The sequence below is a fragment of the Fusarium fujikuroi genome, chromosome FFUJ_chr03 (assembly GCF_900079805.1).
Source record: "Fusarium fujikuroi IMI 58289 draft genome, chromosome FFUJ_chr03".
NCBI classification, from domain to species: domain Eukaryota; kingdom Fungi; phylum Ascomycota; class Sordariomycetes; order Hypocreales; family Nectriaceae; genus Fusarium; species Fusarium fujikuroi.
In genome coordinates, this window is record NC_036624.1 from 4915032 (window position 1) to 4940212 (window position 25181).

A 25181-nucleotide genomic window follows, 5' to 3' on the forward strand; every position below is an offset into this window, starting at 1 on the left:
GGGCATGTCTACACGATATGGTGATTAATTAATGAGAGTTATTATATAAGAGATTAAGTATGGCTGTGCTATGTTTACTTTGGGTATTTCTAAACGATGTTATTGTTCCTCCATGCTCTGGGCGAATGCAGCTCCTCCTCGCTCTCACTCATGGCTGTTTTCGTTATCTTGACCTCCCACTTGGTCTCCTTCTTAATGCCAAGCTTGAGATCGCTTGGTTGTCTCGAATCAAACCCCGACCCTTTCTTCTCAGGGCCATCCTGACGACTCACTGATGATAGTGTGTACGCCTCTCGACTTAAGAATGCTCTCGGTGTCCCGGGCCCAGGTGTGCGCGGTGATGATCCGTAGCCAGATGGGCCGAGTGATAGAGGCTTGCTGGTCAGGTTCAGGCGGAAGGCTATTTGTTTGATCAGAGGCCGTAGAGTTGCTAAGCTACTTGCTGTGATGGCTAGTCCTTGCTCGATTGTTGACCAGATGGCGATATCAGTGGTATTCCCTGGTAGTAATGGGTTAGCTGAGTGCCACGCAGTCATACGGTACTTGAGCTTACAGAGGAAATCGGGATCTCCAAGGAGGTGCAAGTATGGGAATCGAGCGATGACGGCTGCGCTAGCACTATATACATTGTCAGTAGAGTTTTGTCACCCGTGGTATAGATGAGACGTACATGCAACCCATAGCGAGTAGAGGGATCAGTGAGTATTTCGTTCGCTTGTGCAACTGCAGATTCCACACAATCCACCCAGGAAGCAGCGCAAAGACAAGGTCAGAACCCACAGCGAAGACACTATAGAGAGCCGCTAGTCCAATGACGACACCGGGATCAATACATTTGCCATCTTGGTCCTTGTTCCAGAAGTACGATATAGGATGACACTGGAATAGGGTGACGAAGAAGAAGATGCCGCACGAGAGGGCAGTCGAAAACATGGCGAGGTAGATGGTCCATCGTTGGATCTTTTCGGTTGTGACTCTGAGTAGGAAGTAGCCGATGGAGAGTTTGCAGGATATCATGGTGAGGGCGTATCCGAGGTAGCAGAACCACCAGCACATCATCGCGGTGTGGATTTGATTGGTCTCGAGGTCGTCGTGGTGTCTTCCCGTGCCGAACGTGACACCTACAGTCGACGAAGTCGCATAGCAAGTGAAGAATACCTAAGAGAAACGGAATGTCAATTGCTGGAAACCTGATTGCCCCAGAGGCTCAACATACCATAGCGACGACCATCAGCCAGTCGTCCTTCCTGAACCCATTGACCATGAACAACCGAACATAGCATCTCAAAAGACAAGTGACCAGTGCCATGGCGAAGAATGTGATATTCACAGCCATGAGCTGCGGCCCTCGATTCGCAATGTGAGCTGCCATAATGGAGAACAGATCAATTGATGGTTTCTGCGCAAATAAAGTTTGTCAGGATGGAAATCCTGCCAAGAAACAAATTCCTGGGGGCGATGGGAAACTTTATATGAAACGGTGGATTTGCTAATTATTGTGCTCTGTTCGGTATTATACATGCTTGCACTGTACTAATCGTTGCATTACGTTCTAATCGCGGTATTGCCGTCCGACTGCAACGGCTGCGGTGCCCCGTATGCGGCCAAGATAAGATAGCTCGGTGCATAATTTGATACAGACAGAAATGATAGCTTGCTTACACACTTCATAGTAGCCTGTCCGTTAGTCCGGCTTTCTGTCGCCCAGCGTTAGCGTTCCGGTACTATTCAATTAGTGTCTCCCGTTCGAGGAGGTTCAACGGCACTCGCCAAGGATCTGAGACAGACTTGGTGTGCGTCTGCCAGGGGATTTGCCCCATTTGGCGTACATCCGATGTAACCTCTGCTAAATTCCGCGTTTGACTAGACCAACTCTGGCTCGGCGCCGTTGATCATGAACAAGCACCTGCTACGTTGAGCCCCTATAATGTTTGAACATAAAGACCTCAAAAGAGAAAAACAAGTACCGGTGGCCGGAAGAATCACCCAAAGGAACCAGTAGATCCGGATATCCAGGTAATATGGAACGTCCATGTATAGAAACACTGGGCTTCACGTGGCAGACTCTCCACTGCATCTGGAATGATGAGATCAGGAATTAGTGGGGCGAAACAAGGGGTAATCTAGTTAAAAGAGGGGAACTGACCATTGTTCACATGCAAAGATATTGGATGTGCCGATGTTATAGCTTCCCTCTCGGCTCTAGCATCCAAAGCCAATTGCCACAAAGTCAAGGAACCAAGGAAACGCTTTAACAAATATTGTATAATTGTGTGCTTGTAGTCTTGCATACGGATACTGGATATCATATCAGGTTACCTAAAGACCCACGGATAAGGAGGATTTCCTCCAGGTTTGCCCCTGTCCCACTTATCAGGGCAGTACATCCCCACCTGTCTACCCGATAGGGCGGTATATCCGATTCACTCACTGGCATTTTTTGACAATAAGAGGGGACGTATACCTCTCGGTGGCTCATGTGGTGAGTGCAATTAATATGCATCTATGCTATAAGGGTGCGTCTGTCACTTACACAAGATCGAATAACCCCAATGCGAAAGACTTACTATAATTGCATCTACGTCCGCTTGACATGTAGACTTGGCGTTGAGATAACGAAAGGACTTCCAACCAAGGCTACGATGATGTCACCCACTCCCGTTTCGAGAGCCAAAATGGATTTGTTTCAGGTCTCGTACGTCAACTAGCTTGGCGTCTCAACTTTGTAGTCTAGTGCTGGGCCCGCCAGAGTCGCAGGCTACTGCAAAGACTACTCTGGAGTGCGAATTTTCAGGCCATGGGACCAGTGTTAAGTGCTTATTTGCTTGCTTTGTGAGAAATTCAATTTCCATGTGAATTCTTTCTAACAGCGTAGATTTTGTAGTCACATTTGTTGGAATACCTTTATTTTGTCACGTCACGACTTGTCTTATAACCATTGCATTTTGTTATAAAGCCGTATTGAAGAGGCTGGTCTTTTCTCTCGCTTGCGACACGTGTACAGTCGGAAACGAAAAGTCAACATTTCATCCTCAATAGGGATGACGAATTTAACGGTTTCAGATAGTAAAGGGGAATATAGTATGTCCAAAATTGAAACGCAGTAATGACGACATAGCTTTAAAAACATAAAACATCAAATTCTAGCGCTGTTACTTGAGGTTAAACCCAGCAGCAACATTACGTTACAATATTAGGAATGACAGAAGTCTGTCAGTCAAGTAGTCAAAATAGGTAGAATTTAAGTACTTAATGGAACCATTGTAAGAAGAAGTAAAGACAAATAGAACAACCTCTCCCGTAAGAATGGAAAGAATGGAGATAGGCCCCATAGTTAGCGCAAGCAGCTAATAACAAGCCTATCCAAATCCGTAATTACAAAGGAACATACTCATTCCTTTAGTATTGGTAAGGACTGGCACCCAGAAGACAAAGCGCTCAAAGATAGCAGCCATAGAATTATGTGCTGGCTGCAGGCCGCCATCAACCCAACCTCCAAGGAATGACGTGCAGTCACTGTTGATCAGAACTCGAGAGCTCGAAGTATCGTTGAGCTTCTGGTAGTCATAGAACATGGAAGAGATGAGCTTGTCCTGTCCTGGAAGACCGAGGGAGAAGGCACCGTAGGAGTACTGATCGAGGGGCCAGTGGACGAGGTATACGTCATCGTCAGTCACCGGGTCGAGGAAGTCCGCGTAGTTGGGATAGCTGCTATCTCGCATAATACGGGCAATCTGCTCCTTGAGGATAGAGAGCAGCTTGTGAGGATCTTGGATGGCCAAGATGGTCTGCGAGAGATCCTCCCACGCGTACGTGAGAAGAACCATGCCATAGTCTGGATGCCCGTAGTCCAGCGTGTAAGCCTGGGGAAGGTCTGTATCAGACAAGATGACACGAGGGAAATCAGCAGGCTGATCGCTCCAGAACTTCTTCGTGCGGATGAAGAGCTTGGAAGAGGCAGTCATGTGAAGGTCGGTGATACCACGGTTGACAGCAGTTGACATGATGGGCTCGTTGGTTGTGTCCGAGACATCCGCAAAGGCAAAGTTCATGGCTCGGCTCGAGGTGCCAACAACAGCAAAGTCATACTGGGCCTGGTCAGCGGTGGAGTTGCCGTCATCAGAAGATGGAGTCTCCTGGATAACAACATAATCAACATCGCCACCACCGCCGCTGGTGATCTTGGCAACAGTGTCAAACTTGGTCTTGAGACCGAGATCAGTAGCTTTCTGCCAAATGGCGTTGGCCAACTCCCGTATGCCAGTTGCTTGTAGACCATCATCCGTCATCTTAGCAAAGATAGCCTGGTCTGACTCGAGACCATTGACGATGAGACGAAAGATGGAGTTGAAGCCAGCAGAGTAAACCGCACCAAAGCCACCTGAACCAACACCGAGGGTACCGAAACGCTCAAAGTCATCTTCGGTCCAGACCTGGCCACCAGGGACGTCCCACTCGTGCTTCTCTCCAAAGATGCGCTGAAGTGCAGTGTAGAAACTGTCATTGCCAAACTCGTCGAGATACTTTTGCCATTCCGGGATGACTTGATTGCGGGTGTCGACGTCAGATGAACTGAGCCACTTTGTGAGCTGCGTAGCCGCAGTGATAGACTGAGACCCACCCGTCAATCCCTTGGAGATCAGAGAACCCCAGCCGTTGCTGACCTTCTCGAAGCCTTTGACAGTGACGTTCTGGCTGATCCAGGAGGTAGGAGTTTCTTGGTAGAAGACGATAGTGGGAACTTTGCCTGGATCAGGGAAGTTCTGAATGAAGGTGTAGTTGAACTCTTTGGCGTAGTAGTAGAGAAGATCCTCAGAAGGGGGAAAACGCATGGCTCCCATCTCAGCAACGTTGACTCCATCAGGGGTCTGCAGGGTTCGGAGACGACCGCCAACATCGTCGGTGGCTTCGATCAACGTGACATCAGCGCCAGCCTTAACAAGGTTGAAAGCCAGAACAACGTTGGTGATGCCACCGCCAACAAGAGCGATAGAGAAGTTGGAGGGCAAATTTCCAAGTGGCTGATCGATATCACCCGCAGCCTGGTTCCATGCTGAGTACACGATCTGAGGTGTATCGACCCAGGCCTGGGGACGGACCTTTTGCTCGCCGATCTTGGAGGACTGCCTTTTGGCGAAGTGGGAGTTGAAGACTGGCTTGGAGGGAGGGATAGTGCGGTCCTTTTTGGAATGCTTGTGAGAGTCTCGCTTGTTGTTGAAGCTGAAGAAACGCATGGTGAACGATTGGACAAGATTATTTGGATGAATGGTAATGAACTTGAAATGAGTGAGTGAGTGGATTGTGATGATAATTCTAAACGACGAGATGTCTATCTTTATTTATAGCTAGCCAAACTGATATCTGTCTACTGGCACAATAATTTGCAAGTCTTTGTCAAGGTGTTATCCTGGCTTCACCTTAACTGCCGAGAGTGACCCCAGACTCTTTCAGAATACTGATATACAAGCGATAAGCACAGAATACCCAAAGTGACTACCGATAGACACGTCAACACCTGAGCGTGGGGTTTATTATCAGTCGGTGGATTCCTTTCACAGTGAGAAGAAATCGTACGCGATATCAGTCCATTGAATGACATTGTGAGACTCCCATGCGTGGTGGATATTCAACAGCTCATTTGCCCCAAGGAGAAGACATCCTGGGTCGAGACTCATGTCTAAATGAGTCGTCAATCAAGAGACAAGAAACATTCGCACGTTCCAAGACAGCAAAACTCTGTTTCTGTGTGATGTTGGGAACTCTGTCGATGGTCCCTTGCCGGTGACCAGAGGAGCATTCCCAGGGGTCTAGGGATGTCACCATCTCGATGCCCAACGGAGGGTAAGAAGCTCATATGAGTCAAGTGGCACCACTTCGGGCTCTGTCAATACAGGCTTTATGCGTGTGAGAGTCCAAGGTGAAATTGCCATGTCGAATTGCGTAGACTCGCTTGCCCAACTACCTCACCATCTCGCATATACACGAATCAGAAGACTCGCGCAAACCTCCGATCATCCCGATTAGAGACCACATTCGGCTTGGCAGAGCGGGGGATGCACAGATGTTCGTCCGTCCATGCAGAGAAAAAGCTAAATGTGTAGTATTGACACTAGGATGATAGATATATACAGGGATAGATACGTCTCGTCTAATGTAAAGGGAGGATACCCTAGTCTCTTACCTAATGATTAGCCATCCAATTCATCTATGTATTGCTTCCTATTTGGTCGGAATATCGGGATCAGCACCCTTGCGTAGCTCCCGTGCGGCAGGACGGGAGCGCGGCAAGTCAAATTGGCTGCCAAACAACCTCTAGTACCCATCCCCAGTGCATCGATGACATTTCCCCTTGTAGAAGGTGGTCTTTGCTGCAGTGAATGAAAGGGACAATGATGGATCCCCTAAAAGTATATATTCTGGACAAAGTACCTATTTACAGCATTCTGTCGACCCGAAAATGCATTCAGCGGATTCTTCATTGGTCAGTGCGATTATCCTGGTCTGGCTGACACTGTCTCAACTCGATGTCACCAAGTCTCGTCAAGTGGGCAGAGAGACTGATGAGAGCCCTTGCATACTGATTGGTTCTAGAACGACGAAAAATCTTGATTTGATAGACAGGGGGGTCTTATTTTAAGCTGTCACTATCGGCTGGCACCCTCGGAGTCTTATCCGCTGCCTGTCATCCAATCAGCCAAAGCCTGTCACCGCGAACATGGGTCAATGTTCGATCCCATGTGAACTCTAAGGGCGCTATGGTGAGGTGCTATTCGTTGCGCTGTGAGCGTGGCCACTTATGGTTTTGGCAAACTTATCACTGTGATATTTATCGACTGTCGAGAGATTGGGCTCGGCACGACGCTGCTTGTTGTGAGGGGGAAGAGGAGACAAGATGCTGATTGGCTGGCTTGGTATTGAGACGGAAAAGAGGTCAAGAGGTAGAATAGTATGATCTTAACCAAATTGTTATTTAAGCCCGATATTATCGTCAAAAAGACACTGATATTATTCCACAGCAAGTTCTACATCATGAATCCCAAGCACGCTCTTGCAATGCTTTGGTCCACGGCCATTGCAGCCCTCACGGTTTCCAACTCTTCATCCTCTTCCATTCTCTTGGATAACCAAGACCAAATCTTCTCAGCCGATGACTCGCAGTATCTCGCGGTCACGTCTGATATCCTTTCTTCCGTTTCATACTCCTCAGATCCTGCCCAAGGACCTGTCACCTACATCTCGGGTCTGCTCTCCAGCACTACAGCTGATGAACTTGAAGACGTTATCAAGAGCTCACTGGAGCAAGATGATGTTTTCACCGAAGCTTTCCTCGGAACTGTCCTTGTCAGTGCGGGCGATGAAGGAGATATTGACTCTTCTGTCGTGAGCTACTTCAGTAGCCTCAACGCAACTGTCATCTATGGAGGTGAGGATGGCCCGAGCCTCTGCGGCAACTCTACCTTGACTCCATGCCCCATGTTTGGCCTTGCAGACGGTGATAGCCTCCGTTTGAGCAAAGTCTTCCGCTTGTATGTCGATACCTACAGAACATTTATGGTTGGCACATACGATGCGGGAGATGGCTATCGCACTTTGCCTTATTCCAACTCAGAATGGGGCGCCCCGTCTATCCCTGTCCCCTCGAGACTGTACAGCATCGAAGATGACAGACCTCTCGCTGGAAAGCGCATTGGAGTCAAGGATATATACGATCTAGAGGGCATACAAACGACAGCTGGTAGCTTAGCGTACGCCTCCCTTCATTCAAAGGCCGATACAACAGCCCCAGCTCTCCAGCGCATCATTGACCAGGGCGGAGTCGTGGTCGGAAAGCAGAAGACAGCCCAGTTCGCCTCACCTCAGAGCCCTTGGGACTGGAACGACGCGTTCTACCCTCGCAATCCTCGTGGCGATACGTTTCTGACCTGCTCCGCATCCTCTGCTGGAAGTGCCTGCTCCATCGCTGCGTACGACTGGCTTGACTTTGCTGTTGGTACTGACACTGGCAAATCTATCAGAGAGCCCGCTGCCGTTGCTGGCATTTTCGGTAACAGGCCTTCTCAGGGAATGATTTCCATGGATAACATCGTCACCAATGCATTCAACACAGATACTGCTGGCGTCTTTGCACGCGATCCTGTTGCTTGGGCCAAGTTCGCAAAGGCCTGGTACGATCCTTCGCTTCATCAAGACACGTCGATCAACGGACTGCCTGCGCTGTCAGTTCCTGATGCCCAGACATTCCCCAAGCGTCTCCTCTATCCTGTGGACCATCTTCCGATGCAGAACCCTGCTGCTGAAGCTATCCTACAGAAGTTCCTGGATGATGTAGCAGATGCTGTTGGTGTCACTGTCGACAAGATCAACTTGACGCAGACCATCGAGGAGACCTTGGACCGCCCGCTGCAGGGCATGCTTGACGATCTCACCGTCCTCTGGACCCACGATCTGATCACAGAGACGGCCGAGCCACTGATTTCCAATTATAGCCCTGGGTTCCCTCCCATTGACGAGCCTTACCGATCATTTTTCCGCAATGCAGTGGCAGACGACAGCAGCTACAAGTCTGCCATGGCAAACCGCACTCGTGATGCAGCTCTTTGGCACAAACAAGTACTCTTCTCGACAAACAGCTCCTGCTCCGAGTCCATCCTTCTCTACGACATCGGTACCGGTGGTCTTCCGTCTTTTCGTGAGAAAGACCTCAATGACTCACCAGGAGCTGCATCTCCTGTCGATCCCCGAGGTCCCAAAGCGGTATCGACCATTTCATCTTACTTTGGAGACGTCGATATCACCGTTCCCATTGGCCAAGTTAGCTACCAGAGCAACGTCACGTTCCAGGAGGAGGTCATGCCAGTTACTGTTAACATGATTGCCAAGAGAGGATGCGACTTTGTTCTGTTCAACCTGATAAATAAGCTGGTTTCCAAAGGCGTATTGAGCTCTGTGGATACAGGAAGGCAGGCTTTCCAGGAATAAGCACCTGAACCACCTTCACTATAGAGAGAGAGTTTCCCTGTAGACAAGAATTTTTAATATCTCTCTACGATATCGTCGCTTCATCAATGATCTCCCATATGACTTATATGACTTGTGTATCAGACGAGTATCTTGGCAATGACCTCACACTCAACGAGCTTGTCTAAACATAGCTAATTAGTGGCCCAATTAGCGATACTATCTATAGAGGCGAAGCCAAAGGACTATATAGTAATTCTCACTGTTCATCATCACCTGTGTTAGTAGCCTCAAGTTTAGCCTTAGGTATGGGTAGGCATTACTTTTATTGTAAAAAAGAACGGAAAATAGCGGAGAGGGAAATGTTGGCATTAAGCCCATTCAGATTATATATATATAGCTCGGGCTAATTCCTTTATAATTCTATCCCTATACTTAGTTCACAAAAGAAAGTTCTAGGCGTACTCACGTTCAGAATCTTCTTCAACAACATGGCTCTGGCTCAACTCCACCCCATCAGTAGCCCCAAAGAGCTGAAGTAATAGTCAGCAGAAGTCTAATAGACAACCACAAAGGCGGCTGAATTGGGGTTTAGACGTACCTTCTTTATGTCTCCGTAAATGCCAAACTGCACTGCCGTCATGCCACTAACCATAACTGCGCGTGCCTGCATGCCTGTGTAAGCACCGCGTAGTCCAAGCTCGGAAGCGATGCGGAATAAGCGGCGTGTTGTGCCTTCACCACTGCCTGCCTTTTCCTTGTTGATTTTACTCAACATGGTGTCGGCCGGTTGAGAGACAACTGCGGCTGCCAAGCCAGCGATAAGTCCAGCCCCAAGGTTGATACCAGTAACTCCTATCGAAGGTAGTTCTCTCTTGTCTATAACACTGTATGCCGTCTGGATAGCTTTCTCGTAGACTAAAAACGTCGCCATGGTATAGGGAATCCTGCGATGGCCATTCAGATTAGCAGCCAGGTACATACCGAGCAGAGAGACCGGAGTTGGTGTGGATGCACGTACTGTTTGAGCAGGATAGGGCTCAGGCCAGAGTAGAGGCCGCCGATACCCTCTTCTCTTGCTAGCTTTGCAAGGGCGCTTACGCTGTCGGTGGCATAGCTAGGCTGAGACACGAGTCGTATTCGAACAGACTCGAACGGACAAAGCGCGATATCGCCGAGAAACTCGGCCGCAGCGGCTGAGCCAAGATATACAGCATTGCGGTGGTTAGAGGCAGTCGACTGTCCAAGATAGTCCACTGCACGAGCCTTAAAATACTCATAACCGCCAAACTTGAAAGCACCCTGGAGGCAGTAGCCGGCGATTGTCGGACCAAGTCCCGTCAGGAGAGCTCCTGGTCCTTCAGCTGAAACTATATATCGTGCGCTCTTGGAGAGACTGCTGCTGTATGTGATTGGATCAAGTTGAATCCTTGTTTTAACCCTGAAAGAGATGCATGTCAGCGATGATACTATTGTAGGGCAGACCAATGTCACAGTCAACCAATGTCTTGTAAAGGTCGGTTACTTACACATCAACGGGAGTAAGGACGGCATGAGTGAAAGAGCAACAAAACGCGCCCGCGAGAGCGTATCTTGCGTAGAGAGATACGCTTGTTAAATTTTCACTTGTTGCAGTGGCCATAAGCTTGTCCTTGGTGGGCAAGAATTTGTCTTTAGCAGCGCTGATCGCTTCTGAGGGATTAGGTGCACGATTGACGAATGGGAAACTACTGATAAGAATGAGCAAATGGGCTAAAGAAAAAGAAAAAGAGAAACAGGCTGCAATCGCCGTGTATTTTAAAGGGTAATTAAAGCCACCACCACCTTCTCGAACTTTTGTTCTTCAGCTCATTCAATTCTTCGGCCATGGCCTTTTGTTGCTGCTCGCTCAGACTGTCTCCCGCTCTATTCAGAACTTTCAAGTGCTCTGTCTTTAGCTTCTCGAATTCTGCGTCCAACTCTTTGTGCCATGGATATAAAACGAAGACCTGGAATCCCAAGGCAGAACTGGCCACGAAGAAATTGGTCAAGGATATAGCGCGCGTGAGCTTCATTGTGGCTCGTGATGCAGGAAGAGCGTTGAAAAAGGCTTTGGATTGTGTATTGGGCTGGCAGATACTCAGAAGAGAAGAAGAGGGTTGAAGGTGGCAGCTTATGGAATTCACGGCTGTATTTGTGGGGAAACAAAAAGATCAGGGGTGGTGACCTGCGACAAGATTACAGAAGAGAAAGTACGTGAAATCCATTGGGGGATTTTTTGAGAGAAGCTCTGTTTTTATTGACGTGTGAAGTGACATGTGACACGACTCCAGTCTGTCGGTAAGGAATCTTTGACCGAGACAAGAAAGGGAATTGTCGGGTTTGAAGGCAACCCCACAAGTTCATGCTTGTACCCGATGAATTCCACGTGTCGGCTGCGCTGGCAGCTGCATGATGCCTGATGGATGCCCCTTTGATCATGAGATACTGTTCAGATAACCATCTTGGAATGGCCAAGAAATTCTTACGAGGTGAGGGTTCAGGAAGTCTCCTCTTAAAGAAGCTTTATATGGAAGTCTCTGAGCGAGTGTCCCTTGTCGGACTGCTCGTGTGATGATGTTGGAAAGGAGGAACTTTCTGTGTACAATGCACAACACAGCGGAAGAGGTCGCAACGCAACTGGGTACGTTCTGTGACCATCGTATGACTTTGGCAGAGAAGTGGAGTAAAGAAGGAACTGGAGCTAACTACAAAGAGCAACGCCGTGGGAAAAAGAGCTTCGCCTGGACCCTCGCTTGGAGAATACCGGAAACTTTATTTCTTTAGGCAATAAATAACACGCTGTTTAGAGTTTGGCCTCAGGGCGCACTTGGGGAGACTGTTCACCAGAAAGTGATGCTTATTAATCCCCATTTAGAGAACCTGTGGTATTTTCTAGACTTATAATACACTACTCTGTAGTTCTGATCATATGCCTCTCTCATCCCAAGAATGCAGCTCGGTTCCGTGAAATGCAGTACTGAAGTAGCCTTTATGGTTTGGCAGCTGCTGGTGCATGCTCCTTTTTAAACCTTTTTATTAAGATTACAACTATATATGCCGACGCCGATTTATCCGATATGCTGTTAAGCTTCGATTTAAACTTCTAGAACCTATTATACATCTTAAAAATACGAGAATTTGAACAATAATAGAAATAATTTCCTTTAAGTAATTATATATAAGGATAGTATATGTTCTGTGTGACTGTTGCATCCACATTCGTTATCCATCATTCTAGTGCCTCTCCTCCCTACTAAACTATCTCAAGATGGTCCACCAGTACTTGCTCTTAGCGCTACCCATCCTGGTGCTAGATGCTGTACAAGGCGTTAACGCAATCCACGCAGAGAAATCAAACCCATCGCCTCCTGGAGTGCATGTTTTGCCTCTGATTGAAGATGGTTCAGATGACTATCATTCATGGAATGCCGAGGTTGCCGCTGGTACTCCCCCCCAGAAAATGAAGCTGTTTCTGGACATAGCCAGATCGACAACGTGTATGAGCTTCCTGTTGACCGCGGCCGTTGTTGTTACTAAGATTTATAGGGTTCATCTCTGATAAGATCTACGCAGAATGTGACGGCTGCGTGAACGGGTACTATCAGCTCAATAAATCCAAGACCTCGTCCCGCGTTCTAGGCCATACCACAGCTTCCTACGGAGATCCAACGACATATCCCCCAAGTAACAGCACGTTTGATCTGGATTATCATAAAGACACGGTTCAAATTGCAGGCGTCAGCATCCCTAAACAAGCTTTTGGTCTTTTAAACCCGTCCAAAAATGAATTCAATGGGATTGGTGCGCTTTCGCTTGGCCCCAGTATGGAACATGGATATGCACCAGGGGAACTCTACAGTTCTTTCCTGGACAACCTTGTTGCAGACAAAAAGGTTGCCAGCCGTACTTATAGTATTGACCTACGCAGGCACGGCTCAAAGCCAGGCAAGTCCCTTTGTTCGGCTATCAGAGTATGTCACTAACCCTGGGTCTAATAACAGCTTCAATTCTTCTTGGTGGTATTGACACCGGTAAATTCAAGGGAAAGCTTGTCAAGAGGCCCTTGGTAAAGGATGAGCTTGGCACTTTCGGGCAAGCATTGCACACCAACTTTTGAGCGGAACGTGGACTAACCTTGATTTTAGACCTTCAATCGTTCTCACAAGCCTCCACCAGACTGTCCCCAATGGCAAGAACAAGGCTGGCAAGGTGACAAGCTACGAGGTCCACAAGAACGACTCAGTCTTCCTCCTTGACAGTTCGAACCAGTACCTCCGATTCCGCCACTCCTTCGTCGATCCTCTTTACAAGACTCTCGGCGCGGTGAACGACGGAAATGACGCCTATTTTGTGCCTTGCGAGAAGCGCAACATGCCTGGTAGCTGGGACTTTCAGTTCGGCGACGTCACGATCAAGATTCCGTACAGCAAGATTATCACTGACCAGTCAGATGACAAGGGTAAGACTTGTTGGGTTGGTGTTTTGACCACCTGGAAGGGACAGCTAGTTCTGGGACGTAAGTTGGAGTTATTTCCTATAAGGGTGTCAAGAACATGTGCTGATACACAACAGAACCTTTCTTGGAAGCTGCCTACCTTGCCTTCGATCTGGACAACAAGCAGGTTGCACTGGCTCCACCGGCCAACTGTGGTGAAAAGCTGGTTGCATTTGGTTCTGGACCTAATGCTATTCCTAATTTGATGGGTTGTTAAGCTATACTCTAGATAGATGGTGGCTGAAAATGGCGTGCGGTAATGAAGTAAAGCTGAATCCTCATATCCTTGGACTCATAGTCATAAATATTCATTTCATATAATCCCAATTCAACTCTCCCCGACCTAGGCAATGTACCTGGTTGCAATCTATACCTCTTTTCCCTCCTTGCCAATAGCATTGCTTCTACTACAAGAAAAATAGTCGCTTTGATAATGTTCCGCCATACTTCATCAAAGAGCCGTCCACTCATCCCTCGGATCCTCTGGTATCCCTTCGTCATTGGGCCTATTATACATAGCATCCCACTCCCGATTGATTATGGCAGCAGCATCAGCGTTGGCGAGCCGAGTCTTGTCCCACATAACATACCCCCAGGTATGAAACGACTGCGGTATATAATCGCCATAGAGGTTGCTATACGACTCTTTCCAGAAGGCTACCCATGCGAATGGAGGTGAATCATAGCTTTCTCCTTCGAAGCACATTCTATCTCGGTTGTCCTGTGCTTTGTCGCGATCGGAATAGTGGTTGTCGCGTCTTATGTCTTGGTGATAAGGCCTTGTGGTTTCGGAGATCATGTCGTCTGCCACCGAGACAACGTTATCTGCTATTAGCTTTACTAGTTCGACATGACTTGGAATTTTTAAAGCGGCAAATAGAACTGGCAGTCCTCTGCAGACTATGCCATTCCTGTAATAATCTCCAAACACTTTGACATGGTCAGCTAAACACTTCTAAATGCGGATCCGAGTCTTACTACGGCTGGATAGATGGAACGCCCCTGGAGGAGTGTGCGGACCTGTCCGTTTGTCGTCGAATGAAGGGTTGTCCGGATTCAAGTCCCATTCAACCTGTTCAAACAAGGGACGGTATTTGGCATGCACAAATGCATTGATGCATAGAATCTCTTCGATCTCCCAAGCCTCGTAAAGGTCATCAAGCTGCTGAAGCCTCTGTCCAGCATTCATGATCCTATCCTCATAGAAGTAGTAGTTGTAGCCACCACGTGCTGGGCCGAAGAGGCTGCAGAATATTTGGAACCGGTACAGGCCACGCACAATGCGTGTCGCTTCTGTTCTACTGAGTTCCTGTGGCTCAGCCAGGCCTTCCAAGTTGGCTCGGGCCCATGCAGCGTATTGATGCATCAGGGCACGGATGACGGAGGTATGAAAGGACACGATACGGATAACATAGTCCTCAGGCGGTTGAGCAAGTGACTCAATTCCCTCGGACCGCTGTTGTTTATAATCTTCGACGTATAGAAGCACTTTCTGGCGGGTCCTTGTTGACTGAAACTCAGGCGTTTTCAAATTATTGACATTGTAAGCATCAATAATTACATTGCCTACTTCTTGCTTTAAGCAATGCCATAACCAGAATGCTCGGTCAAGCCGAAACTGCTGATGAAAGGTAGGTGAGGCATGCAGCAACGAAGAAAGATCAGCAATGGAATCTACTGCAAGCAATATCTCATTCCGGATCTCGAAGGGTAGTCTCTCAATTCTAGAAAGGTCGATGCTGCCGCGAGAAAATGTGCGAGTATCAGTTGAAGATGAAGTCGGAGGATTCGCCGGGGTTGGCTCCGGGGCAGATATCCCAGGGCCGTGCGTTGAGTGTCTTTTCGAAAGAAATTTCTTTAATCTCTGCATTGTGAAGAACAAGATCAGAGGTACAGAGCAGCAGCTGGATGATTGCTGTCTGGTGAACTTGCCGACCGGCGCCGAGGCTACAATCGCGACTGCGTGTCACGGCAGTCTCGGGAGGCTGTTTCGATTCAACTCTCGTCAAGTATCGTCTTCTTCGAGCCGAATACTCTTTTTGCGATTGCTTGTCGACTGTTGGTAAGTCACGAAAGGTGGACCATGGAGAACATGAACTGACCAAAAAGTTGGAGTTGCGTGGTCAGGGTGGCGCTTGGTGTTCCAGAAATCGCGGGGCGGCTGAGGGCGAGTAAGCCAGCCAATCAAATCGGGGATGCTAGCGCCCAGCACAAGCGCCCATTGCGACAGTCACTTGGATCCATGACACGAGTCGACGAGGCTGTGTTTGTTGGGGGCTATCATGTGTAGACCACCCTGTAGCATTGACGAATCGATTTCTCAGGATCCAAGTGCATCCACTTCTGATATATGTCTCTACTCGCGAACATGCGTCGCGTCTAAACGCCGACACAAAAACGTCGATAAGTCTTGCAGTAGGGCCATATTCCCGCCCAAGGTAACGGTCTGTTGGTTCTGTTATAGAAATCTGCCAAATTCAATTGCCAAACTCGCCATGCTCGGGACGAGACAGACCAGACCTGAAACTACAGAGACCTTCTGAAGGGCCATCGTTCAACCAACATGTTTCCAAAATGAGACCCTACAGGACTGTGCCAACAATAGGTAGTAGGTAATTTAAAGTCATCAACTATATAAGAGGAGGCTTTCATGTCTTTCATTTAGTACAAGACAAGCACCATCAATCAAGCCATCAGCGCAGTACAGCATCACGAGCATTCTATTCCACTTTGTATCTTTCCCATTTCTTGCACTATATTCACAATATTGCTTTCTATAAGCATCCTCCTTTCCTTCAAAACAGCTTTCACTTGTATTATCACACCCTAAAACTAGTCCCCATTTCCTAGTAACTATGTGTCACTCATGCAACGCCAAAGGTTATCTTTGCAAGCGTTGCAAAGATGGAAGAGGCCCCGTCTCCCGAGTACATTCGGATGGAATAGAGATGGCGGCGAGGGTAAGTTCTACTTATGAACAGCTCTGCAAGCATCTCGCTCTGACAACCTGTAGCCTGCAGAAACATACCGCCCTGGATACGGAAACGCCGGGGTTGCGCCTCTTCCTAGACATCTAGAGGCTCGAGGAATATCTTCCAGCCGTGCTACTAGTAGCTCTAGCCGCGGTAGCTCCATTTTACCGACCTCCAGTTCGCAGGTCTCCAGTTCACAGACCAATCGATCATACGAACCGTCTATAATGTCTGCCGATTCGTGTCAAGAAGTGGCTGACGGGTTAATGTCCCTCAGATACGAAATTCAAGACATGGGTCAACGTATTGAGGATTTGATCGCTCTCAGAAAGCAGCAATCTCATAGAGCGAAGAGAGTGAACGAAGAGGAGTATGAGCAGGCCTTGAACTCCCCGTCCATGATTGTCCTCTATGAAGACTACAAGCTGGCAGTAAAATATTCTGTTGATTGCCAACGGGCTGTCTTCCAAAGGAGAGCCGCCTTTTCTCATAATTACAACCGCGCAACAGAGAATGATCAGCTGGAGATATATGCCCTACAGGAAAAATGGGTGAGGGCCGCGATCAAGTGAGTGCCAATACCACTGAGGAAGACACTGTTAAACACTGATTAACTAACCAAATACCAGTGCCGCTGAAAAGAGATTGAACTACTTGCAACAGTATCCCTTTGCCTACAGGGATAAAGGGGCAATTATTGGCCATGTCGAAGCTGCGAATACACTTCTCAACAGTGCATGGAATGGCTTGCGCCAAATTGAGAGAAACAAGGAGGGTAAGTACAAGTCAAATAACTGGGAGCCGCCAATATTACACATATTAGAGCCAAGCATTCTAACGATTTATGAAGTTTTATATGGTAAGATTATCCGAGGGCCTCCCCATGGCTTCTGAGCTGTTTTAGAAGGATAGTTAGAAGTATTGGCTTTGTATAAACGAATCTGCGTATCAATGTATTAAATGCCTCAAGTGTGAAAGGAGAAAAGTAATCAGAGTAAGCAAAGAGAGTAAGCAAAAGCTTGCAAACAGCGCGGAATAAACTTTAGTCCGACGGCTGGTTGTTTTCACTGAACGTTGTTGCACATAAAAATAAAAGTATATCTCGGCGGTTGGAAAGAGATGCGCGTTTGACTGACTACATCTGGAATGCTCGGCATTTTATCACATCATTGCTCAAACAACAATTCAACATACGAGCCGACTCTTCGAAAAGGGAAATTGCCACGCCCTGGAGAACAGCACAGTCGTAGTATACGGCTTACGTGAAGTCACCACTGAAGACGTTCAGAAAGCATGCGATGTAGCATCTAAGACGTATGCAAAGAAGATCTTGAACTGGCCAGACGGCAGACTCGAGAAGCCGAAGATCTTCAAAGTTGAGAGCCACGATGAAGAAATAAGAAATGTGGACGATTGCATTGAACGATTTATTGGTCATCTCCATGACGTCTTTGAGGTGTCACCACCAAAAGACCTGCCCATCTACCCTCACGCGTTCGTTGTTATGGATGGAAGCTGCTTGAAGGCTGATGCGACTGCTACTCTGGTTCTTGCGCATAAACCGGAAGATGAATGGAGAGTCCAGCATTGCTCTATGCCCATTGAGGTTGAGCTTGGTTTGGCGGTTGAGAGCTTAAGATTGGGCGATGTGACGGAAGCGGATATGCTTGATAAGTTTACCAACTAAATTAACTCATATCTGATTTGCACTTGAATAATCCAAAATTCACAGAAATCTTGCATGTCTTCTAGTACTAAATCCATATGGAATGTCTATATGTCTTCTCATACATCCTCACTAACCGCGAAAGATCTCTACATTCATTCTATCAGCTTGTCGCCTCTTTCTTCGCTTTCTTAGCAAGAAGCTCATCCAACTTCTCATGAGCAGAAAGCAACGTCTCGCCGCTGGTACCAGTGTGATAAGGAGTATTCGTCGGACCATCAGATACGCGAACGACATAGTTCTTCGGCTGATCATCAACAACCAGACGCAGCAGATCAGGTCGTGAGTAGTGGCCCACACAGTCAGTCAAAGTTGCGTAGTCAATCTTGTCTAAATCAATGTCGCAGTAAATTAGGCCATCGAATAGAGGATCAGTAGGCTCCGTGAGCTGTCGACCATCTGGGCCAAAGACAGCTGCAGCACCACCACCACCGGCGAGCATAAAACCGTCCTTGTCAGCGTTTCCTTGACCCTCACTGTTCAGTTTGGCGCCTTCGGCGGACAGCGGCTGGTTGGTCACAAGGACGTAGACAGCGCCCTCGAGTGCATACATGCGACTGGCTGTTACCTCGTTGGCCTCTGAGAATACTGAGTAGGGCTCAACAGCCGATTCAGTCCATTTTGCGTTGAATGGCCAGGCAGCGATATGAACCTGTTCACCTTGGCAGTAGGTATGATACTTGAGTAGTGGCTGAAGGTGCTCTGGATAAAGTCGTCAGCAGAGCATCAGGACCATGAAATATGAACTTACCCCAGCAATTCAACATGCCAATCTTCCCCAAGGGAGTGTGCACCACGGTAGTAAGAGAATCTCCAGTGGAATCTCCAAAGATAGTCCTCTCAACATGCGTGGGCTTTGTCTTGCGACGATGAAGAAGAATGTTACCATCGGGACCAATGAGGACCTGAGCAAGATACAACGAAGCCCCGACCCGCTCACTGAACCCAAAACATACATAGATGTTAGCAGCTGCCGTAGCTTGGCGGATCTCGAGCATCTCATCCCCATAGGCAGATATGCTGTTTTGCATGTACTTCTGCACCAAAGGCATGTTCTCCCTGTAGGTTCCGGACCATAGGAAGTTGGGATAGCCGGGTAGCCAGACCTCCGAGAACGCTATGAGAGAAGCTCCGTTCTGGCTGGCTTCGTTGATGAGCTGGATTGTCTTTTTGACACCGGCGACTTTGTCGAACCAGCATGGCTCAGCCTGGCAGATGGCGGCTTTCCATTGACGGATTGACATTTTGATAGGAGTGGTGGGGAAAACAGGCAAAGGAATATGTGTTGAGATAGTAATTCGGATTTTCTAACGCTGAAATACGTAAGATATTTACTTATATACTTGTTTCTCCAATGTTCATAAGCTTTCCACATACTAGCATCTAACAGTGGCCATCGTCTACATCGCCCATCTTCTCGGCTAAGCATTATCCATAGCAGAGTTGCCGTAAGTGCTGCACTGCTGAGCAGCCTAGTGCTACCCCGCAGATTGGGAGGCTTTAGTGATATGCAGGGCCTGGAAGCACTGCTGGCCTAGACCCGGCTAAGCATTATCCACCCAATCCCCTCACTGAACTTGATCTTCGCGTGTTCACATTCGTTATCTCAACAGTGCCCGAAACACGGCATTATTGATTCAAGCGATAAGAAACTACACAGACTATGCTAGACTGCGACCACTAATGGTATCGGCTGACCTCGGTACGTATTGCCTTGAGTGGCTAATAGCTTTCATTGTTTATCTTCCAGTTGTTTTAATCAAGCAGCGTCGCCCGGATATCCCGGTTCTGTAAACAGTGTGCCTATCCATCCCTGGTAGTCCAGACCGTCGCTAGTCATGAATGGAATATCCATGTCAAAGCAATGGGGACCTTCTGCTACCCAAAGCGAACTATTAGACTCATCGTCATCACGCCCTTGTGTTGTACCTGTGATAGTATCCCCAATAACCTGCCGGCTTTCTTCCTTATTGATCCCAAGTGCACTAAATGCATCTTCGCTAACTAACCATTCTCGAGCCAATTGGCGAATCGCAAACAGTGCACGCTGGCTCCAAGCCCAAGCAGTACTCATATCAGCGAGCGCTTCAGCTAATACTTTTAATGAAGCTATAGCGCGATCACGGTCTTTAGTATCCGTAGACGTAGTTTCGAGGAGAAGAATAATTGATGCCGTGAAAGCACAGTGAATGGCTGAGATTGGTATTCGTCGCTAAGACAAAAGTCAGCGTCATGATGCCAATGTGACTGGAAGAGCTGCTTACCAAAGTGTAGTGTTTGCTGTAAAGCCGGAAAATGTTACTGATGGAATGTGAGGACTGGCTGCACTCCTTGAGATGGCTTGATCCGCTGCTCGGATGAAAGCTGCCAGCGTCCAGCGTCTTTCGCTGCACTCCAACAAAAGGTCGATGCAGCAAGATTATTGCAACATGAATTTGGAGGCTTTGGGGTTATTAGTACGCAGAACATTGAAATGACCGATCTTTGGACTCACTGAAGCAAGTAGATGTGAGGTAGCGTGGGCGCGAGTGGTGACGGTGAAAGACGAAGACAGCTTGGAAGATTTATCTGAAACTCGATGATGTTGACATGCGTTTTTGTGACGAGTTCCATAATCCGAGTCTTGGAATGTTGACTGCCTGGTCTATATCTTTGGAGACATTAGTGCTGAATGAGCCGATGAGAAACATGACATGACTTACATCTCATCCAGGGCCGATGATGTGACTCTGAATAGCTGAACGGTCGCACGGATATTCGAGACTTGATGACTCCGTGGGAAAACGATAGGTTCACCGATTGGGGACTCAGAGTGCCAAGATTCATACTCTGCGCTGTGATCCATAGAAGGCAGCTGGGCAGATGTTTCGTGTTCTTGGATAGTGGATGGTCGACCAAGTCCAATGTTGAATAGTCTCAAGTGGTCATGTTAGCTGTAGACCTCTCTCGGCAACGGATGAAAAGCAAGCTCACTTGTCTAAAACATAGCATCCCCACCAAACAATGGTCCCAACTTCTGCTTCGTCCTTCGTTATGTGTCCCGTTTCAACCCAGTGGCTGCGGTCAAGATGAAGTCCGAGGTTAAAGGCCATTCTCGCTGCCATGCCTATATTACTTTTAACACTTCACTCGTCTTGGTGTCGATTCTCTTACCGCAATACATCCATCCAAGAGCCTCCTTGTCAGTAGCTATCTCTCGAAGCCCAAGTAACGCTGTCGCTTGCACTGTCGTCACTTTCGGCGCCTGGCTCTCGTAAAACAGTATCATCTTAGCCTGCTCAGCCAAAGCATTACCCGCCGTATTTTGTTCAAGAGGATTACTTCGAAGCTCAACCCGATCCGAGTACCGAGCTGCAAGCGCCAATACCGCAGAGAGCAACAGAGGTGAAGCATATCGGCCGGAATGAGTTATGTACAGATCCTCGAGGAACAATTCCTTGACGACGAGGTACTGCCATGTATTCTGCCAACTCCAAAACAGGTCCAAGAGATGGTTCCGTAACTCGTCGGATACCTCAACGCGAAGATTCAGTTGGTCTAGTGTATCTGCCGCCTGCTTTTGCAAGTCCCGAGATGAGACTGTTGAACTCGCTACAGGACTGTTCTTCAGTAGTGAGAAGTTACTCCTCGAACCGAAGTAGTGGATCTGGCCATCTTCACCAATGTTAAGGGCTCCAAGTCGGTCGCTTATATCCTTGATTGGAGATCTGTAGCTCGAATCATCGGGAAGAGAATCCCCCTCCGAAGTGCTGTAACTATCTTCGATGGAGCTCGGTAGGCCTCTGTCCTGATTTCCAGCGTTGTTTTGGAAGCGCTCGAGCTGAGCTTCCAGTGTTCTAATCCTTTCCTGGAGCGCCTCAACATAGCGTTTGCTTGGTGGCCTGTGATGATAGTTAGTCTTATTGCTTCTTCTTTCGGCGTCAATGGTGTTTACTTTCTATTACTGTCCTGGGTTGTATATTCACAGACCTCCCCCGCTGTATTACACGTCGAACAGGAAGGCCGCTGGCCATCACACTATATCCATTTTTAGCATCATACAGATCTCCTCTGCCAATCAAGAGATGAGATTACCTTGACCCGCTTGGTGCGACATGTGCTGCAAGCTAAAGCTGACCGCTGCCTCGGCTTTCCAGAAACTGTCACCTGAGATCTCATGGTACGGGTAATGGTAGGAAGGGGCGGATTGTTGAACGAACAATAGGCATTGAAGCGGGGTTATAGGTCACACGTGATGCTTTTTTGTGTTTCCCTTAATCTAACTTAGTCTTGCGCCTGTCTTAGCTAGTACCAGTCCCGAGCTTAACACAGAGACGGCTATGCAATGGCATCGAATCCGGATCTACATTTATTCCAGCATGCCAAGAAGATAGCTTAATCCAGGGTGCAAGCTTTGGATTGTTTTCACTAGACGCTTTCAGGGCTTCTGGAAGATTTAAGGGAAGCAATTCAGTAATGGAAGTAGGACGTCGTTCAGAGGTTCCGGGTAAGGATCAAGGGATACAAGGCTATATAATGCCGAGCACAGCCGTGCAGCCATAAACTATCTATCCTTAGATATAGTCTCATTCGTTGTCGAATATGAGCTTTGGGATAATTTAGATAGGCCATTAACAATCAGGCGACAATGCTGGTTAAGCATTATCCAGCACGTCCTTCTATCGCAAGCCACGCTATGATAAGCTTCATCCCCGCATACTAGCGTAGCCAAGAGCGGTGTCCATCTCAGGCGGCACTTCTCCCCAAAGTCGGGAGCTGATTGGTTGTCTCTATCCGGGTAAGCATTATCCAGTGCTGTTATCTGGCCTTGACCACTTATAGAATAGTACGACAAGGAATTTAGATAGGTAGTCTCCTTCAGTGAACCACAGTATTGCCTAGTTACGGTTGCAGTAGACAAGCCATGGCAGTGGTAGGACTATTTGAACCTCCCAATGCCGCCTCTGACATCTAGGTAAGTTGCATAAACAACTATCACGAATATCATTACGCGACTGCTTCTAATACCACGGCATGACACTCATCAAGTTTCGCGGCAAACCACTTAGTGGTTATAATATTCTCGTACGTATTGCTTCGTTATATCATTGGGGATCATCTAATCGCCATGTCAACAGATCATCGCCTTTGCAACCTTTGGGAGTATCACCTACGGATATTGTTCCGCCATCATAGGATCAACCCTGGGCCAACCATCCTTTCTTCAATACTTCGGTCTCGATACAGCCAACAATGCAGCTGCGCTCATCGGTGCAATCAATGGTCTCTTCCAGGGCGGTGGACTCATCGGCACATTGACCTTTGGGGCTGTCGCAGATAAGTTCGGTCGATGCAAGGCCATGTTCTTGGCCAGTATACTCGCTATTATTGGCGGCGGTCTTCAAGCCGCTTCTGTCCGCTTGGCAATGTATCTCGTGGCAAGATTTCTTACAGGTCTGGCTATTGGTGGACTCGTCATGCTTGTACCACTTTGGCAGAGTGAAGTTGCGCCTCCTCATGCTCGTGGCCTCCTCGTTGGTCTTCACGGGGTCTCAATCTTGGTGGGATACTCATCGTCCGCTTGGGTTGGATTCGGCTTCTTCTTCGTCAATGCGGACGGGGCTCAGTGGCGTCCCCCTCTGGCCATACAGTGCCTGCCTCCGCTCATTCTGGCATGCGTTGTTTACTTCATTCCGGAGTCTCCACGATGGCTTATCGACAACGATCAGCATGAAAGAGCTGAGGCTGTTTTGCAGCGCATCTACGCAGACTCAAGCGATCCCGACAACCATGCAGCCAAGGCCGAGTTCGCCCAGATCCGCGCTCAGGTAGAACTTGAGCGTCATTTGCCATCGTCTTGGGCTTCCCTCTTCACTGTCCCTCATTACCGGAAACGGGCCTTGATTGGGTTCACCACTCTTCTGGCTGGCCAACTTACAGGAACGACTGTCATCAACAACTATGGACCTTCGCTATACGCAGCTCTCGGACATGGCGCTTCTGCTAGTCTTGCACTCTCGGCTGGATGGCTCACCGAAGGACTTGTCTGCAATGCCATCAATGCCGTTCTCCTTGACTACGTCGGACGAAAGTGGTTGATGGTGACCGGTCTTATTGGCTGTGCTATTTCCCTTCTTGGTGTAAGCATCATGGTCGCTCTTTACGGAGGCACGACAAATAAGGGCGGCAATTCGGCAGGCGTATTCTTCTTATATCTGCACCTCACCTTCTATGCCACCTGTATGGATGCCTCGACTTATGTGTATGGCTCTGAGATCTGGCCTACTCACCTTCGAGGGAAAGGATTCGCGATATCCTGCGCCGGTCTCTTCGTTGGCTCTCTTACTCTTCTCGAAACTGCACCAACTGCATTTCAGACAATTGGCTGGAGGTTTTATCTGATCATGATGGCTTTCACGATTATTTGTGCCATCATCTTCGCCCTCTTCTTCCCTGAGACTAAGGGCATGACTCTAGAGGAGATTTCAGCTCTCTTTGATGATGAGGTTGCTATCGAGGCATCGAGTGATACCAAGACATTGTCTATTACCAGCGAGAAGGAAAAGGTAAAGGCTTAGGTTTATACGTGCTGGCTCCTGAACAATTATAACGGGGCCCGGGACATCTTCCTTTTTAATTGTGTTATACTTTAGTCTATTAATATGAGTGAAAATGTCTTTGAGCAAATCCATCACCATGTGCAATTGAACCCCGCCAGTCTTGAAAGTCGTCACAGCAGAATTCAGACTCATCGGTTGTACTGCAGCTAGGACGGATCTACATATTACCGCCTGTTGGTGGAGATATGGGTACTTCACCTACCAATGTAAAGACCGCCCACGTCTGATCATCACTCATGTCTGACGGATAAATCCCCGACTGGTTAATTAATCCACTTTCGGTGTAACCCCCATAGTCAGGATATAAGTTCTAGGTTCCCCGCATCGACTGTCCGACGTTCTTCAGAGGGTTCACCTTTCAAAGCATTGAGAAACTTTCACTCACTGCTCTCCCCAAATATCCTTTCTCT

General features: G+C 48.0%; 10 protein-coding genes; 4 read left to right on the forward strand and 6 right to left on the reverse strand.

Moving 5' to 3' along the window:
• Positions 1-89: 89 nt before the first annotated feature.
• On the reverse strand, positions 90-1372 carry FFUJ_03652 (related to integral membrane protein PTH11; the record flags this gene model as incomplete). XM_023575522.1 has 4 exons in its annotated part: positions 90-499; positions 554-618; positions 671-1158; positions 1217-1372. The coding sequence occupies 4 exons, from the start codon at positions 1370-1372 to the stop codon at positions 90-92; spliced, it is 1119 nt and encodes a 372-aa protein (XP_023428691.1).
• Positions 1373-3359: 1987 nt separating this feature from the next.
• FFUJ_03653 (uncharacterized protein) lies at positions 3360-5234 on the reverse strand (the record flags this gene model as incomplete). The annotated part of the gene is made up of 1 exon (XM_023575523.1): positions 3360-5234. One exon carries the CDS (start codon positions 5232-5234, stop codon positions 3360-3362), a length of 1875 nt encoding a protein of 624 aa, XP_023428692.1.
• Positions 5235-7029: 1795 nt separating this feature from the next.
• On the forward strand, positions 7030-8979 carry FFUJ_03654 (related to amidase family protein; the record flags this gene model as incomplete). The annotated part of the gene is made up of 1 exon (XM_023575524.1): positions 7030-8979. One exon carries the CDS (start codon positions 7030-7032, stop codon positions 8977-8979), a length of 1950 nt encoding a protein of 649 aa, XP_023428693.1.
• Positions 8980-9413: 434 nt separating this feature from the next.
• On the reverse strand, positions 9414-11012 carry FFUJ_03655 (probable phosphate transport protein MIR1; the record flags this gene model as incomplete). XM_023575525.1 has 5 exons in its annotated part: positions 9414-9491; positions 9560-9905; positions 9980-10399; positions 10488-10688; positions 10783-11012. 5 exons carry the CDS (start codon positions 11010-11012, stop codon positions 9414-9416), a joined length of 1275 nt encoding a protein of 424 aa, XP_023428694.1.
• A 1235-nt stretch (positions 11013-12247) lies between these two features.
• FFUJ_03656 (related to aspartic-type signal peptidase) lies at positions 12248-13691 on the forward strand (the record flags this gene model as incomplete). XM_023575526.1 has 4 exons in its annotated part: positions 12248-12476; positions 12526-12950; positions 13156-13495; positions 13552-13691. 4 exons carry the CDS (start codon positions 12248-12250, stop codon positions 13689-13691), a joined length of 1134 nt encoding a protein of 377 aa, XP_023428695.1.
• A 234-nt stretch (positions 13692-13925) lies between these two features.
• On the reverse strand, positions 13926-15344 carry FFUJ_03657 (uncharacterized protein; the record flags this gene model as incomplete). XM_023575527.1 has 2 exons in its annotated part: positions 13926-14404; positions 14453-15344. The coding sequence occupies 2 exons, from the start codon at positions 15342-15344 to the stop codon at positions 13926-13928; spliced, it is 1371 nt and encodes a 456-aa protein (XP_023428696.1).
• A 1078-nt stretch (positions 15345-16422) lies between these two features.
• On the forward strand, positions 16423-18133 carry FFUJ_03658 (uncharacterized protein; the record flags this gene model as incomplete). XM_023575529.1 has 4 exons in its annotated part: positions 16423-16434; positions 16488-17014; positions 17076-17221; positions 17697-18133. The coding sequence occupies 4 exons, from the start codon at positions 16423-16425 to the stop codon at positions 18131-18133; spliced, it is 1122 nt and encodes a 373-aa protein (XP_023428831.1).
• Positions 18134-18275: 142 nt separating this feature from the next.
• On the reverse strand, positions 18276-19416 carry FFUJ_03659 (probable cyanide hydratase; the record flags this gene model as incomplete). XM_023575530.1 has 2 exons in its annotated part: positions 18276-18874; positions 18924-19416. 2 exons carry the CDS (start codon positions 19414-19416, stop codon positions 18276-18278), a joined length of 1092 nt encoding a protein of 363 aa, XP_023428697.1.
• Positions 19417-19931: 515 nt separating this feature from the next.
• Positions 19932-22185, reverse strand: FFUJ_03660 (related to pathway-specific regulatory protein nit-4; the record flags this gene model as incomplete). XM_023575531.1 has 7 exons in its annotated part: positions 19932-20384; positions 20437-20614; positions 20667-20822; positions 20875-21087; positions 21146-21278; positions 21326-22053; positions 22142-22185. The coding sequence occupies 7 exons, from the start codon at positions 22183-22185 to the stop codon at positions 19932-19934; spliced, it is 1905 nt and encodes a 634-aa protein (XP_023428698.1).
• Positions 22186-23185: 1000 nt separating this feature from the next.
• FFUJ_03661 (related to sugar transporter) lies at positions 23186-24729 on the forward strand (the record flags this gene model as incomplete). XM_023575532.1 has 2 exons in its annotated part: positions 23186-23236; positions 23290-24729. The coding sequence occupies 2 exons, from the start codon at positions 23186-23188 to the stop codon at positions 24727-24729; spliced, it is 1491 nt and encodes a 496-aa protein (XP_023428699.1).
• Positions 24730-25181: the final 452 nt, after the last annotated feature.